We start from the raw sequence: 18,609 nt of genomic DNA, 5'->3' as shown, positions 1-18,609 counted from the left end.
GAACCGGAGAGATTCATTGAAATGACCTCCAGATATTTTGATATAAATACGAATAATTGATGGGGGAAATCGAAATGTACTCGTTTTATGATACCTTATCCCTTCACAAATAATTTCAGAGTCCTAGTTGGCGACCATCCAGAAGGCCCAATATTGGCTCGTGTTATTTGAATGGGGATTGACTATCCGGAAACTAGTACGTTCACAGTAGCCAATATATTGTTAATAATATCCGCAGTATCAGGTCAATAAATATCCCGGTGTCCTCCCGGGTTTTTATTGAGATTAGTTTTCGTCGGAGGGAGCAACTTTTTTCTTTTTACCTTTGGGTGGAAAGTACACTTTTTCCCCCTACTCATTAGGAAGCAAAGTGCAAATTTTCGTGCAAGTGTGTAGAAGAGTATTTTTCGTCCTCGCGATGCAAAAAATATCGTTCTAACCAGGAGAAGTAAACTAGAGGATTCTATTACCCACGTGCTTATTTACACGTGGTAATTCACTAAAAATATCCGGTGTCTGACAGCTATCTGAATTTAACATGTCAGATGGTAAAAAACGTCTGAATCTTCAAGAGTGTCTGAAAATCTGACTAATGTCTGAAAATTTCAACCACCGTTTCTGTCTGAAAATGATGGTAGACATTTTTTGTCTGAAAAATTTCAGGTATTTATTTTCAGATATTTTCTTTGTCTGAAATTCAGTTATTTATGAGCGATTCAAATATTTCATTATTAAGATATCTCATCTGATTCAGACGGCAAAGTCCATTCAAACATTACTTTTTAAGATATTTCTCATGTCTGAGAAGTTGACTCATCCAGTGCAAAAACTAGGTGTCTGACAACCATCGGAATTTAAGATGGCAGATGGCAAAAAACGTCGGAATCTTTAAAAGTGTCTGAAAATCTAACTGATGTCTGTATCTTAATTTCAAACATCTTGGTGTCTGAAATTAAAATACCTCCATTGATTCAGACACATTTTGATGGCTCAAAATTATCTACAAAATCATCCCAAAAGTGTTTGAAAAGTGTCTACAAAAGTGTCTGAAATTTAGACATTAGTTTTCCCAGTGAATTCCGCACGTGTGCACGACTCCTTCATTTTACTTCCCTAGGTTGGAAAGATACTATAATCGCTCAACGTCTGTAAACCGCGTGTGTAAATTGCTAGTGTGTAGGTTGGCATGCGACAAAATACTAATCAGCACCGGAGGCGGGAAAATGTGACTTTCAGCCCTTGATGAACAATATACTATTTTCATCGCAGACATTCTATGAGTATCACGTGGAAATTACTTCACAAGCAAACCAAATTTTTCAAGTAGAAGGGAATTATAATTTTTTCTCACACTTTTTCCTCAATTGTGAATGAGTTATTAACTTCCCGACCCGAAGGGAGGAAGCTATTGTAATGACCCCGAAAATCGAATGTGGAAATTTAAGCATTTCTCCATGTTTCATGACCTTTGGAACCACTTCTGACCCTTTTCAGGTACCTGTCTGTATGTGTGGATGTGTGTATGTGTGTGCGTACGTCTGTGACAAAAATTTTGTGCCACGATTCCTCCTGAACAAACGATGCGATTTGACTTTTTTTTTTTAATCGCTGTATTTTCATGTGACTTGAACCTGATTAGATTATGGAGACGATCGTCTCAGCGTTTCTCCAGTTTTTTCCAAAAAACATTTGGAAAAAAGTCGAAAATTAGCGTTTTTTTGTAAACGAGACCATTTCTCCGTGCATAACGATGCGATTTCAAGTTTTTTTTGTTAGAAACGATGAATCTTGATATAACACACAAATCATGGAATACTGGGAGACATTTAATCAGCAGTTTACTAGCTTTTTTCGAAATCGATATACATTTAAGAAACAATTTTACTTTTCTGATAAATTACATCTTTTCTCGATGCGGAATACGGCGATGTGTGTGCATGGGAGTGTGTGTGAGTGCGAGCACGCGCACGGATTTTCTTGTCTTCTATGGGTATTTCCTCGGAGAAATGTGAGAAAAAGATTGAATAAATACATAATAAAAAAATTAATGAAAGAAAAAACAAATGGTCGGGAAGTTATTGGTGCGACCCGTAATGGGTCACATCCAATTCCACCAACCCCTACCGGTCATACCCTAAAGAGGGAGCGCGCGAAGCGCGCGACTTGGCCTGATTTTTAGAAGTGCATTTGGTTTCGCTCACTAGAGGATCACACTGTCAGAAAATTACTCCTGAAATTTCAAGCAAAAAATCTTCAAATTTTTAACATTTACTCATTCCCACGAAATTTTCATGTATTTTGTTATTGAAAAATCAGTTGAATTCTGGAGAATTCAATGGAATTGCAATTTTTTGGTCCACATGGTAATGAAAATTATTAAACAATTTGAAAAGTCAAGTAACAATTTCCTTGAATTTTCAGTCCACTCAAAACTCAATTGGATATGATGTTCAATTTCCGCAATGAATTTGAAAATTCTAGATGTCATTGAAATATCAGTGCTAATCTAACTCGGAAAACCCAATTATCCTAACTTTCCAACCTGAATTAGGAATTCCATGAACGATTTGATATTAAATTAAATTCAAATTCACAACATTGAAAATTTAAAAGCAGCTATTGGTTAATTTAAAAAAAATTTCCAACAGTGCACGTAATTTCGGCTGAACTCTCCTCTTCATGAATGCAGTGGGTTGAAAACTGACTCAACTGCACATTATTCATCGCGAATGGAACAATTTTCAGTGAGAATCAATGTATCCAGTGCTAATGCCATCGAATGGTTTAAGTAACCAGGTTAGTATCGCTGCTCAGCAATTTTCCGATAACGGATATTAACCATGAAATTCCACGGGACAATAAAGTGGTGACGACGGTGAGATGATGGGGATATTTATGAAGGGAATGAATTTGATCATCCAAACGAGAAGATGTCGTACTTTTCGTTGGATTTGGGAATACGGATACGGATACTTGCCATTAATCAAGAGATACTGTAATTGAATTTATCGTTCAAATTGAGCATTTTCGCTTACAAAGAACGTAAAAGACGGAGATAATGTTGAACGTGAACTTGAGGGAGAGGATGAACGATGAGCGATAAAGCGATAGCGTGAGCTATGGTCGACTTTCGGGCGTAATTGCACGAGATTTAGATTGAGTTTCGTAATAAGACTGAGCCAAATGATAGAAGAATTCTACGAATGAGTAGGCCTATCCAATAGCAAGCTTGTATCATGTCAACTAAGTTCCTGATTCTGCCATTTGGACACGCAGGAAAAAATTCAATAGAAAACCTAGCGAATTCGCTAGAAAATTCTATTGGAATTCTATAGGAATTATATAGGATTTCTATAGAATTTCTATTGAAAAATTCTATTTATTTTTTGCGCTGATTCTATTGGATATTCAATAAGAAAAAGTCAATAGATTTCAAATTTCTGTTTGAATTTTTCTCCTAGATTTTTTCTATTAGAATTATTGGGCACAAAAATTTTCTAAGTTTCTTCCGCTGGATGTTGTTTTGTTTTGCATTGCAGAATCCGAGTGGAAAAAACTTGGAAAATTTTTGTGCCCAATAATTCTAATAGAAAAACTCTAGGAGAAAAATTCAAACAGAAATTCGAAATCTATTGACTTTTTCTTATTGAATATCTAATAGAATCAGCGCAAAAAACGAATAGAATTTTTTAATAGAATTGCAATAGAAATCCTACAGAAATCCCATAGAATTCCTACAGAATTCCAATAGAATTTTCTAGCGAATTTGCTAGGTTTTCTATTGAATTTTTTCATACGTGGAGAAAAAAAATTATTCTACATTTTCAGATTGATGGAACGATGCAGTTACACTTTTAGAAATTTTTGAAAATTAAACAATAGTTGCACTTGAATTCTCAATGTTGTGCATTTGAATTCAATTTATGATTAAATCGTTCATAGTATGTCTCATTCCATGACTGTTACTGATATTTCAATGACCTCTAGAATTTTCAAATTATTCAATAATTCCCATTATCATGTGCACCTGAAAATTACAATTTCATCGAATACTCCAGACGCCAACAGATTTTTCAATAACAAAATACATGAAAATTTCGTGTGAATGAGTTGAATTGTTCAAAATTTCACAATTCTTTATTTGACATTTCAGGAGTAATTTTCTAATAGTGTGTAATTAGCGGAAAGCTTTCCTGTGACAATTCATGATTTGTTAACTGTTCAGAAATATTCATTTAGTTATTCAACTCTATCATTTGTTGATATTTAAGAATAAAAGAAAGGTATATCAATGCACGGAAGTAGGAGAATATTCATTTCATGGAATAGTATTTATTTTAAAACATTTTGCAGCGGCTGGCGAACAATTTACATCCACATTATAATTTTCACCCTCTTGCAATTGTTGTAGCCGGATCAGCTATCACCTGGTGAATTCTTCGACACTATTAGGAAATTACCCTTGAAATTTCAAGTGAAATAGCTTGACATTTTTAACAACGACAAAGTTACAGGAAATTCTTATACATTTCTTCATTGACAAATCAATTAATTTCTTGAATATTCAAGTAATCGATTTCCAGGTCCATACGGCACTGAAAAACATTGAAAATTTTGAAAATTCAGGCACCAACTTCTGAATTCTCAATCTATTGAAAATTGAATTGTATGTAATATTCAATTTTCAAAATGAGTTTGGAAATTCAAGTTTTCATTGGAAAATCAATGATTGTTTGATGAAGAACCCAAAAACACAAAAATTTCTAACAGTGTACCTTTTCCAATTCTAAAACACTCACTACCCAAGCCTTCAATGGAAATTTTATTAAACAGTAATAAAAATTTCTTCGAAAAGTTCCATCGGTACTATAAATAAAGAAAAAAGAGTCAATTCGTCGCAGAAGCTTGGTAGACTCATAGTAATTTCGTTGTGTGATCATCTTCAAAATAATTGAGAATACGTACATCATACAATACACGTCATCCCAGGAGTATTCCACGGGAAACATATATGATGAAATCTCCTGCCACGAACAAATCCAAGTGAAGTATCATTACACTATGAAGGGGTCGTAGAGATAAAAGATTCGTTCACGGTTCTTTTTTCTCCTTTTCATCTTTTAGCCATGTATCCGGATATTCTCTCTTATCATATATGAGTATACTCAGAGTAGAAGTGATGCGTCTTATTCTGGTTTTACGATTAAGAGGAGTTTTTCAGCATGTGATGAAAAAGCGTTCTCCAGAATACGCCAAAAAGTAATATGTAAAAACTCGTTTGTTATGACTTCATTTGTCATCTCAGCAATCATAGAAATGAATAATTGAATTTCGGATAATTAGGCAATTTACAGAAAATTTTGTTTCTTTTCTAATTGACGGATTAATTCTATTTCAAAGTTTTCAACAAATTTTCTTTTTATTCAACACCCAATTTTTTTTACGGCCTTTGAGTCTCTTTTTGGGCCTCATTTCGGCACTCTATCCAACCCTACGCGTGCGGGTGTGGATTCTACAATATACTGTACTCGCACTCCTATAGAACACAGGAGTTGCATGGGAAACCACAGGAAACCTATGCCGGTACAGACGGTTACTCTATTAGCAACCTCCCGTTCGCCGGAGCCTTTCGTTGAAAAATTTGGTTCCACTGGGGATCGCACTCACAACCTTTCGCATACTAGACTTGCACCTGAGGTTACCATATGTGAACATTCTTATATAAATCTTTTCAATATGCTGTCAATCTTTGAGTTTCAATTTGAACAAATTATTGAAACCAATAAAACATCAATGGCCTCATAACGGATAAGATAAGTGCTATGGAATTTTCATGCTGATACTCTTATCTGTTATGAAAGGGTTAATATGTTGTATTCGGTTACAATGATCCCATCAGTAAATAGATTTGTACAGGTAGAATGCATGTAATTATAAAAAAGCAGCTCAATTATCGAAACATAATGAGTCCAGTCACTCACACGGAGAGAAATATTCAGTAAAAATTACGGAGCAATTCACGTAATCCGCAATCGGGAATCATTTTCCGGAAATTTCTATAGGAATAGAAGAGAAAAAATCTGAAATGTTCGGTGAATTTTCAGGTTCATCACTGGACAAAGTACGAAATTGTCACGTAATTTTTTCCGAAGACATAAAATCTTACAGAAACTTCCCGACTTATGCCTCCAAAATTGAAAATTCTTGAACGTTCAACAATTTTTATGAAGCTGTTGAGTTATTTCTACGTTGAGTTCCGTACAATTTCTCAATTGTTGGGAAAAAAATACGGAACGACTTGTTGTCCTCACAGCGGTGTGTCATCAGATGGGTACTTAATTTTTACGGAAGAAATCGTAAAATTTACTTCATGATTCGTGCAGTTTTAGTTCCGCCTCGCACTTTTTATTGAATTTTACATCGCTCGCGGATTCCGTTTCGAAACGTAATTTTTACTTTTTTTTTGGTAGTTTTATTAACTACTTCTCTCCGTGCAGTCAACCCGAAACCGTCAAATACAACATTTCGATCAAAGACTCATATTTATATTATTAATAATATAATGTTTCTTCTCTCGATTATTCAAGATTTTTATTTCTTTCTGCGGGAATATTTAATCGTGATTGTTCCCGGAAAATCACCCCTAAAAAAAGACGAGGGATAAAGTATCCTCTTGTCTGAGCTGTGCATGCAATGTATGCGGATCCCCACACGATAATCTCTCAACGAAAGGAGAGGTAAACAAGGATGGAAGATCATTTGGATAATATCGGTGCAATATTCTCAAATATTTCACAATTTTCAATAATCTCCATATGCGTATTTTGTTTTAGTCGTTTCCATTATAAACCCTTTCTCAATTCGATTCGAGAATTTTTAATTGTGAAATATATTGTTTCATCATATAATTTCTCCTCTTGCGCTGATGGAGTTCCGAGGAATCCGAGCAGTATTATTCCTCCTCGATCCCAAATCGAAATAATGGGTACCCCTCGCGTTTTAGTATCGCAAATTATTTTAATATCGTAAATTGTCATATGCGGATGAAGCAAAAAAATTTAATATCCCGTTTCGTTTTCTTTGTCTCCATCATTGGGAGAAGATTGATACAGCTTTGGGCCTTATTTCTTTCATCTTTCCATTTATTCATCTGTGATCTTGGGAATACACAGAGAAAAGAGGTTTCTGAAAGTTATAGGACAATTAAATAGATTTGAGAAGCTGCTTTTCTTCACACGCATCATTCGTTGCACTGTTAGAAATTTTTTGAAATGTAAGTAACAAATGCATTTGAATTTTCAATATTCTGAGGTTGAAATCAATTTCAGACTAAATTGCTCATGGAATTCGTTATTCATCTTAGAAATTCAATAACATTAAGTTATCCATTATGAATGATCATTGAATTTTCAATAACAAATTGGATTTTCAAACCTATCGCGAAAATTAAGCAATCGATTGAAAACTCGGGAGAAAAGTTGCCTGTATTTTCATGATTTTCAGTAGTTTTCATTGTCGTATGCACCTGAGAAATCAAATTTCATTGAATATTCAAAAACATTGACTGATTTATCAATAAAAAGATTAATGGAAATTCCATCTAGATTATTCGTTGTTAAAAATTTCAAGATTTTTTACTTGAAATTTCATGAGTAATTTCCTAACAGTGTGGATGCTAAGCACTATCATATTTTCGGATCGCATTTTAGGATAAATTTTTCAGGATCAATGGTTAACCATTATTACTTTTTTCACCGCGGCGGGAGCAAAGTACACATTTCCTGCCTTCCTGAAATCTGCCTTTTGCACCTACGCCGTGACAAAAAATAACGTTCTCACCACGGGAAGTAAAATAAAGGACCCTTACCCACGTGCTTACCACCCTCGCCTCGGGCTCGGGTAATCACGGGTATTTGGCCGGGATCGGCCAAAATCAGAATTGAAGAAATTGTCCTCCGAATACCCCTCGAGTTTTCCTGCATGTAATATGCAAAACTGATCCCTCTCGTTGCTATGCAACAAAACATTCGCAAAATATCCGATAATTTTGAAGGTCTTGGAGTAATAGTTGATAATTTCCTCAGTTCCGATTTGGACCAATCAGAGTCTCATCTCCGGTCTCGTTCTCCCGTCTCTCGTCTACTGATTTCTATCTCGAATCACTGTCTCATCTCGTCTCTTCACTCTCGTTTCGTCTCGTTACTCTGATTTGGTCTGGTTTATCTCGTCCCTCGTGGCATCTGTATAGCTCTTTAACAAAAAGATTTTTAGATTGAATGAATAATTTCAAATACAGAGGTTTACTTGACTACAAGGAAACTCCATGGAAAGGCATTCGGTCCAAGCGCACTGGGAGTGCCACGTAATTTTTGTTAATTTTTTCCTTCCTTGTAGCTATATAGAACAGATCGTACCCTACAAATGTAGAACGCAAGAATTATTCATAAATTTGTATTTTTCAGATTAAGAGGAGAGAGGATAATGAAATTTTCATCACTAGTGATCATTTATGATGCCATTCATGAAGGGACTCATCGTCCTGTAATTCCTATTCACCAGGTTCAACCAACGTACATTTCTGGAAAAACTAATAACAGTGAGGTTTTTGTATAGTCATCACTTTTTAAATAGTTACTTCAATAAATGAACGATTTCCGTCTGGATGTATGAAAAAATCCTATACGGATTGCGTATACAAATTCTATTGGATTTCCGTGTATGATATTTGGATATTTCTAAACGAATATTTTCTGTACGAATTATTTCTATACATAAATTTTTACATGAATTTTTGTTTTTATACAAAAGATTTCTAAACGCTCCAGAAAAAAACGTAGAAAAATGGCCCAACTCCACTGAGAGAAAAAATTACCTCTGCCGAAAATATATTTATTCCGCTCAAAAATATCGAGATAACTTCGTCTAATAATATAAGATACGTGGACTCAACGTATAATGTGATGTAAATAGATAAATAATTTGTCGCATCAAAATCAGTTTTTTTTTCACGTACACAAGTCAAGCGGAAAAGAAGTATACTATTCCGCTGATTACAAAAAAGCTTCGTAAAAGGTTTTGAAATTTTCTGTCGATCAGAGGTTTGATCTTCTCAAAATTATCCGTTTGTGACCTCAGAACTGGACTTTGATTTCTCACTCAATAACTNCTCAACGTATAATTTGATGTAAATAGATAAATAATTTGTCGCCTCAAAATCAGTTTTTTTTCACGTACACAAATCAAGCGGAAAAGAAGTATACTATTCCGCTGATTACAAAAAAGCTTCGTAAAAGGTTTTGAAATTTTCTGTCGATCAGAGGTTTGATCTTCTCAAAATTATCCGTTTGTGACCTCAGAACTGGACTTTGATTTCTCACTCAATAACTATCAATGGCGGGGAAATAAATAAATAATATTGGAAATAATAGAGAAAGTCGCAGTAGAGATAATACAGTCGTATTTTTACTAAAAGAATGGTTCTTCTGTCAGCTCAAACTTCTGCTTCGGGGAAAATTTTTTTGGTTTGCAGTCAAACAGACTATTATTTATCATGATATTTGAATCCTGGCATTCTACTCGAAAGAATATGTATTCATATGCCACTATCAGATTTTCAAGTGGAAAGAATAAATTTTTCGCTGCAGGATATTTTCTCGTGGGGAATAATAATCTTGAGACAAGAAAATTTTGTACAGGTGAACATTTATCTTTTCGCAGAGCTAATTTTTTCTCTCAGTGTCCATACGAAATGTTTCTACACATGTAGCAGGGGGTCATACAGGATCAAGCCTATAGAAATCGGATAGAAATAATTTGTATAAAAAATATCCGTACACTGATAGAACGGTTTGGTCGAACCAAATGAGACTTTTTAACTATTACCACGATTCGTTAACTATTAACAAATTGCGGTAACAGTAAAGAAGCCTCGTTTGGTGCAACTGAATCGTTCCACCATTTCTATCAATGTATAGAAATGTCGGAATATCATATACGAAAATTCTATAGAAATTCTATACGCAATCCACATAGAAAATTCTTACGCAATTTTTTCCCCCTTTTTCTTACTTCACGAAAGAACAAACCAAATAAACCCTTGAATGGTGTCAACTTCTGTCTAGACTACAAGGAAAGGGTAAAAATTAGATGGGTTCCTGATCTGGAAATTGCATGTGTTGGTCAACAACGGTCCTGAATCGAGTGGGTCACGTAGGTCCTCTATCCTGTGTTCTTAAGGTATATGACTAGAAAACAAATTTTTCTTACGATTGCCCCCATATTTTTCATAGATAATTTTCATATTATTCACCAGCTACTGAAAAAAAATTCTAACTAGGTGTACTACCCAGTTTAGGAGGCAATAAGTAACGAAATGCAATGAGATAATAAATAAGCACGCGAGGCGTAGCTCAAATGGGAGTTCTTCTTCTTCTGATCGTTTTGGTTATATCCTCTCACTATAGTAGAGGCAAGCACCTCAAATGAGGGTTCTGGATCCTCCTGAACTCGATTTTTCCATCTTATGAAAAAACGGTTCTTACGCTGTGGTAGATTAATAAATTCCGAATATGGTGAATTTTTTGTAAAATTGTATAGTACATAGTTTCTGCGATATTCAACTCTAAAAAACAGAAATTTCGTGAACTCACTTCTCATTTTGTTCAGACAATTAATTAACAAATAATTTCTTATTTGATTCAAAGCCATTCAGAATTTTTTCCGCAAATCCACAGAGACTAACTTTTGGCTGGTATTGTCTTGGGATTAATGATTTTCAACATGGATAATTCCCTAAATTTGCTCTTTATGTGTAAAGCTCTGATAACACAGTTGTATTCTTCGTTGTATCTATCTGGAGATTGGAAAAACATTCGTTCTACAAATTCTCGAATCTATCAGAAAATAAAATATTTTGCTCCACACTTGATCAATTAAAAACGGTTGATTAGAACGCAAGTTCCGTGAAGAAAGCGGAAAAACATTTAAAAAATCGTGTCCTCCACACAGAAGAACAGAAAAATTATGAAAAAAATACAAGTGACAATTTCTTAACCCCCTCAAACCTAAATAATCCCCATCCACTTTCGAGAAGTTGACGAACAAGGGTTGACGAATTTGACATGAAATACCTCACGTAGAGGAATGTGGGAAAAAATGGACACTTGATATTTTTTCAAACGTTTATAACTCAAGAATAAATTTATCCTTTGATCTCAATTTGGATTCATAATAAATAACTAGAATTGTAGGGGAGGACGGGGTAAAATGGACACTTTTGACTTTTTTAAAAATATTCTTAACTCAGAAACAGATTTATCAATTGAGCTCAGTCTAAGCTCATCACAAAGAGGAATTGTTCTTACTATCGAAAAATAAAATTATTCCATTTCATGAACAATTCAACACGTCACGAACCATTTTACAACACCCTCCCCTACTTCAGAAGAAATTATCCCGTTTCATCAATAGTTCAATGTATTATTAATGCTTTGAAACAAACCCGAGTCGGATAGCTGGACCTTATTCTCCCCTATTACCTCCTCGAGTCGTATATCTGGACCTTATTCCCCCTATTACCTCCGTGAGATATTTTTTCCTCCTTTCTTCATCCTATACATCCTGAATAACTCCTCATATGATCCTGCCTCATCCTAAAGGCGTAAAAACCCTTCTCAACTGATACTTTTTTCCCCTTCTCCTCCTGTCGAATGAAAAGGAATCATAAATCCCCTGAATTAACCCTGATAGCCAGGATGATTGAGTAGCTCACTATTTTGTTCATTTCTGTTTGCGGTGAAAATTACTGAAATTCCCACCCTTATTTTTGACTGTCGTTGCTGATCGTTATTTTTGACCCTTATTATATGACCCTTGAGTATGACCTTAATTTTCACCCGTACTTCTCATGTTAATAATTAAAAATAATAAAAAAATACCTTGAAAGGGTTTGTAGGTTCTTTCTAGGAGGGATGGAGTGGAAAACATTTTAGGGGGTGCAAGCGATAAATAGGTTTAACACGCCTCCTGTTTTCCTCCTGAACCCTTGGAATTTGGAAATAACTCGCACGTTCAGGCGAAAACCAGGGGGTCTTTCTGAAGGTAAATACACCCTAACTTCATCCTGGTCCTCCTACTCATGATAGGTGTTCAAGGGGAAATTCAGGTCTTAATATTCGACTCGGGAAGTCATAATTGTCCATATTGCTCCACTCTCCCCTTTTGTCAAGTTTTTTTAACTATCTCTGGCTTCAAGTTGTGTGGAAAAAACTTAAGGAAAAAATGGAAATAAAAAGTAAGACACAGATAACTAATTTATATAAATAAAATCAATTTCTCAATATTAAATCGACAGAATGAGTTTCAACAATGGCAATTTCATAGAATGATAGACACTAACAAATTTTTGTAATTGTAACTACATTTTACAAACCTTTCAATGCCCAAGGCTAGAACTTGTGATTATATAATCCTTATCCTATCTGTTATGACATGAATGCTAACTCATTCATCACCTCTTAGCCTTCATGTGAGAGCATCGCATTTGGAATGTCTGAATAGAAAAAAAATTCTCAACATTCTTTCTTTGTGTAAGAAAACAATATTAAAATATTTCCATCACAAAAGGACCTCTTCTGCCACACATAACACTCATGTCTGGCAATCCGGGTATCAAATATCTGTGAAAACATTCGATTATAGGCATCACTCGTTTTCAAATTAATTATAATTTTGGTCTTCCGTGTACGGATTTTGCTTCAATAACACTTGTTTTATCATATATAATTCTCAAGTGGGGAAGAAGGTAAACAACAATTACCCACCAAAAATGATGAAACAAAATGAAGAAACATTGGATTAGAACAATGAGTTCACTCTTCAGGTATATAATTATCAAAAAGAGATTAATTCGAGCAAAACTATAAGTATACCCTTTTAGAAAATGACCCTTGAAATTTTAAGTGCACGGAGAGAAATTTTCTAGAAAAATTCTAGTACGAGTACTGGAAAAAATTACAATTCACCCGCTATGAAAAATTCAAGTGCTGTTAAGGTAAAATTTCTTGGTATTTCTGGTAAAATTTCTGGGGATTTCAGTGAAACTGGAATATTTTCCTAGCTGTCACTTTACCCCTCTTTTCCCGTACTAGCACTATTTTTCTAAAAAATTTCTGTGCGTGTGAAAAAGCTTGAAATCGTTAAGAACAAAAAAGTTATATGAGATTTTTGACTATTTCTTCATTGACGAATCAGTTAATTTCTCGAATATTCAAGTAATTCTCGATAAAATAGATATTTTTTTTTTGAAAATTTTAAAAATTCAGGCAACAATTTTTGTGAATTCTTAATCTATTAACAATTGAATTTTATGTGATGTTCAATTTTTACAACGAGTTTGGAAATTCAAGCTTTCATTAAAAAAATATATAATCTTGCCAATCACATGTATTTCAGACAAACAAATGCCCAAAATTTTTACACAAAACCTTACTATAAATTCTTGTCGCAAATAAATTTGATTGGCAGAATGATATTTTTTCATCAATGTGTAACTAAGATTCTCAATCAAAAAATTAAAACAATTAGTTTCAAATAAATATTTTGGCATACTTGTTTTTCGATAAAACTAAGGGTTCCACCATATCCTCGTGCAATTAACATTGTTCTAATTAGGTTCTATAAGGATACTAGCATTCAAAGACACTTTACAGAAAGATAGTAATCCTTTAGGCTTTTGAAGCATGAGAAAAATATATTTTCCTTTCCACTCAACGAAAAATCAATCCATAGTGCATCCTCGATTGCTAATCAAGCCCAAAAATTGCAGTTACACAAAAAAAACACTAGTTTATTTCCTCTAAAACTCATCCTCTAGATTCACTTGTTCGTCACAGGCAATGCAAATTCAAAAAAATACCATACCAGAAGTTGAAAAATCTAAATAAAAAATAATATTTCGACAAATTGTTTAAGCATCACATATTTAGTTATACCTCTTCTCCTCACCCCCTCATCCCTTGATCTGGCCTTTTCTCGCTCATCTCTACCACTACTCCCAATTCCCGTTATTTTGAATTAGCAGTGTGAGAGAATTTCGATGCAAGCAAAAGTCACCCTTAAAAGTGCACTGAAAATAAGGGCGAGAATCGTATGTCGGTGGCTAGGAGGATAAGTGATAAATCGACTTGCGCACCAGCCAATGAGGGTCGAAAGTAGCGCTTCGGGATTGGCTCATACATAGACCACTCCCACATCATTAACGGACATTTCAAAGGACAGAACGTTTCACACTGCACCAAAGTCATTTTCGTCCGATCATATGAAATTAATCTTTTGTAATTTCCAATTTATTAACAAATATTTTCTCCAAACAACCGTTGCATCTGTGGGAGTGAGATTTCTCATGGATTGAAGGTCGATTATATATGTCTAAAAATCAATAATTAGTGCGAAAAAATTAATTGTTTATTGTTCATTCGCCCCGCAGACGCTTAAAATGTTAAAAATAGTCCAGGGTCTCCAGTTTTTTAACTACAGAGGTTAATTTTTTTTCAAAATTTTTGAAAGAATGTGTACAATAACAATTACGCATTATTATTTTTTCAATTCGACTCCCACATAGCTGATTTCGTTTTGTTTAATATAAAAATATGCCTCATTCGTGAAAAAAAGGCAGAAGAATCATCTGTAAAATATTTACAATATATTCTCTATTCTTCCAGAAAAATTGTTCGGGCTATTTTACACGAATGGTGCAAATTTTTATTCAAAAAATTACGAAATTAGCTGTGGAGTTGAATTTCAAAAAACGAATACCCAATTGTTATTGCACACATTCTTTCAAAAGTGAAAAAAAAAGTCTGTAGCTCAAAAATTGGAGACTGTGAAGTAAACGAACAATAAACAATTTTTTTTGTACTAATTATTCGATCTTCAATGTATGAGAAATCTCATTCCATCTCCCCTCAATCTTTTTTTGATGAAAAATAGAGTTTAATATTTCAAAATTATTCAAGTCTTTGCAATACAAAACTCTCAACAATTACAAATGATAGTTCCAATAGCAAAAAATTTACCCTGTGTGAAACGGTCTCCTGTAGGCGTTGCCCATTACGGGCGTGTACAATTCCAGTTGACACTCCCATCGCTAACTAGGGCTATGTCTACCCAGATGGAAGTCTCAAAAAACCGACCAATCCGCGATGCGAGACGGCCACTGTCGCGGGGATGAAATACCACGACGGGGCAACGCACTGCCTTTTTTGTACAGCACTTGATGGTAGACGGCATCCCCCTACCCCACCTACCATTCTTTAATCTAACAACTTGTGGGAGGGTGGGTCCTGCCCACCGCCCTCCGTTTTCGCTCACTCGAAGCTCATTCCGCTACATCTGCAGCCTTCGCATTATACCCCCGGCGGGTAGTACCCCCTGCTTTCTGTCATACGTTCCTTCCACGAGTCACCCCTATCAACGATTCAGTTCCCGATCGCCGCGACGACGACACGGTTACACGACACATGGGCTTTATATCAATTAAAACAAAAAAACATTGGATTTATGAACTTATTCAATTATTCTCTTCTTCGCGTGAGCTTCCACTTATCTGTTATGATCATTGGATCGCGCGGATTTCTAAACACTCGATTCCCCTAGTTCCGTGAAATAAGTGAATTGTATTTTTGAAGATCGTGTAACAATACATTGTGATATAATAATTATCAGATTGTTTTTTTTTCTGATATTCAACTTTGACTGTTGCGAATTGTGAAAAAAATGTTTTGTTAATTCCTCGTTCTAAATGAAGATATTCCTCGAATTTATTGAGAGAACTCTGCATTATGGTAAATTATCCAGTGGATCAGTGGAAAAAAAACAAGTGTTTATTCTCAAAGAGTGAAAAGAAAAGGAGTGCGAAGGGTTGAAGGGTGAAGAACAAATCTTCTAGAAGACTGAAGGTTCTGTGCCTGCAATACGATACGAGGACCTTTCAGTGAGTACAAATAATCGTTTATACAAAATTACATCAGTCATCTCTTTTGGCTCTTTGCATCCCCAATTTTTAACTGTTTTAGTGGATTACATAAACAAATAAGGCTCTGCCATTGAAACATTACGTGATCCATCTCCCAAACATTACGTTCTTGTGTAGAATTTCCATTAAAGGATGATCAAGTCAGTTAAAATGTTCAATTGACGACTGTCATTTAATTATTCAAACATTTATTTGCCGAAGGTGACGATAATTTCACGTAATTGGCTTGCGCGGGTGTTGAGGCTGCCGTCGTCTAATGAAAAACACATCAATCCCCCGTGGAAATCACACCTTGGCAAATCATTCTCGATATCGAAAGGTTCAATGCTAAACAGCCTCCAATGTCTACTGAATTAAGCACCATTCTAAAATATAAAGCATATTGAATTTGGAAATATGGAAGAAAAAACTTGAAGCTAGTACAGACTGAGAAGCCCGAACCGTCGGATGGTAATATGAGAAAGAGCTCAAGTATCCTCAGCCACAGGCCGTCGCTGTAGACATTACAATAGAGAACCGTTCATGTTGACATACAAGGTACTATTTGGTTAGAAAAAAAATATTTTTCAACTATTTCCCCGTCACTTACAGTGAGCCAATAATTCACTGATGAAAGTAAACAAGGAGCTTTATCCCTTAAGGCCAGAACACTGTAGAAATAAATGTTGAAGAAAAATCTCTGGACGATAACTAGATGAAAAAATGAGAGCCATGAGACACTGAATAGCCCCAAAGAAAATACAGAAAAGAACCGAAGATGCCGCAGCGATCGCCTTTCGCGATTCAGGAGCTCCTGGGCCTGAATGGTACAGGTAACTCTAGTAGTACAGATCGAGGCTCACCCCAGAGTTCACCACCAGTGGGTGTATCAGCGGTCTCTTACGCACCGACAACACCCCATCACAAAATATGGGACTACATGCCGAGTTTGACCAATCACCTTGGAAACTTGGGAAACCTCGGCAATTTAACTGCCTCAAGGATGGCCTACTTGAATGCTCAAGCGGCTGTCGCTGCTGCATTCTTACCACCTCCACATCCTCATCCGGCTCATCACGTTGCCCATCACCAGGTGCATCAGGCTGGTCAACTACCATCATCCCCCGGAATTAACGTACATCCAGCAACTGCTCATGCGCAACATGTATTACCAGGTGCTGCCGCATCCTCTAATCATCATCAGCATAGTCCAACTCATCAACACACCTCCACCCACGGTAAGCATCTTCAACATATTCATTCACTAATATTCTTAGTACCACATCTCCGACACACTTTGTAGGACTTCTATTATCCATCCAGTGATGCCGCGCGACGAGACGAGATGAGACGAGACGAAAAACTGTATCTTCTCGTCTTGTCTCGTTGTCAGGAAACCATTCTCTCGTCTCGTCTCGTATCGCAACACAAGAGCACTTTCTTCTCTCGTCTCGTCGAGAATTGAGAGATTCTCTCATCTCGTCTGGTCTCGTCTCGTCTCATCTCGTCTCGTGGCTATAATCCAATTTGCACGGAAAAAAAATACGCCGAGGGCAGAAAAGGGGAGGGGGGGCTCCCACGACTCTCGTCTCGCCGCTCGTTTCTCTCGTTCTCGACCGGCTTTGTTCGTCTCGTCTCCTTTCTGTCATTGTCTCGAATGGCTCTTCTCGTCTCGTCTCGTCTCGTCATGTCTCTCGTTTGTCTCGTATCGTCTCGTTTCTCTCGCGCCTCGCGGCATCACTATATCCATCAACTCTTACAGTTCTATCATCGTCCAAAGTAGCCACAAATTATCATCATTGTTAGCGGGAGGATTAATGGAGCAAGTGTGAGACTATCACCTCATCCCACTCTCCATTCGCGCTCTTTATACCTCATACCTCCTTGATTCGATGTTGAAGTGAATTAATAGCCGTATCTACTAGTAGGTGTGAAACGAGCACTTAACAGTGTCGCACTGGTGACTATCGCTCAACAGAGAGCCACTCAAGATTGTGTTACCGAAAATCGATACACGTCTCATTGCGTTTTCGCACACGAGGGTTTTTAGGTGGGTATCATGGTATAGTGTGTCTTTCAGACCCTCTATTGTTGCCGATGAAAAGGTATACAGATGAAAAACGAGGGAGTCGGAAAGAAGTGGTCCGTGAGAAAGCCTTATTTTCCTATTTGTTTATATATCATCAGCTATGTGAATTCAGGATTGCGATCGAATCACTGCTGTTATCAGTCGTACGACAATTCCTTCCTCTTTTTTACTTAATTAAAAAGGGAAAACACCCTAGCTGGAAGCAATGATTTTCCTGCAATTGAATTGATTCACAGTGGAGTTACTATATACAACGGCGTCCAATCGACGGGTTTTTGTCGTAACGTTAATGAAGAGAATTGGAGTACAGAAAAAAAACCGATGACGAAACATGTAGACAAAATAAAATTAACCAGAGGTGCATTGCTGGTCGCTCGCGCCTGAATTTCTGTGCGCTGATACGGGTGGGTTGAAGTGGGCACGATCCTTTGAACAAGCCGCTTCAACGACTTGGTGATTTTTTTTTCATCACCTTTCTCAATTAAAATTTTGTTTTCCTCCCTCGCAA

The 18,609-nt window shown here is 36.0% G+C and overlaps 1 protein-coding gene across 1 annotated transcript in view; it reads left to right on the top strand.

Moving 5' to 3' along the window:
- Positions 1–16,669: 16,669 nt before the first annotated feature.
- Positions 16,670–18,609, top strand: part of LOC107036151 (dorsal root ganglia homeobox protein) — a 122,965-nt gene continuing 121,025 nt past the window's right edge. Inside the window, exon 1 of the mRNA XM_029125956.1 lies at positions 16,670–17,250. Within this exon, the coding sequence (XP_028981789.1) occupies positions 16,791–17,250 (460 nt within the window). The 5' untranslated portion in view covers positions 16,670–16,790. The remainder of the gene's footprint in view (positions 17,251–18,609) is intronic.

The sequence above is a fragment of the Diachasma alloeum genome, unplaced genomic scaffold, assembly GCF_001412515.2.
Source record: "Diachasma alloeum isolate Michigan unplaced genomic scaffold, Dall2.0 Dall_scaffold_00206, whole genome shotgun sequence".
In the NCBI taxonomy this organism is placed as follows: Eukaryota; Metazoa; Arthropoda; class Insecta; order Hymenoptera; family Braconidae; genus Diachasma; species Diachasma alloeum.
The sequence above is the reverse complement of the archived record's forward strand: the minus strand, read 5'-3'. Positions and strand labels throughout refer to the sequence as shown.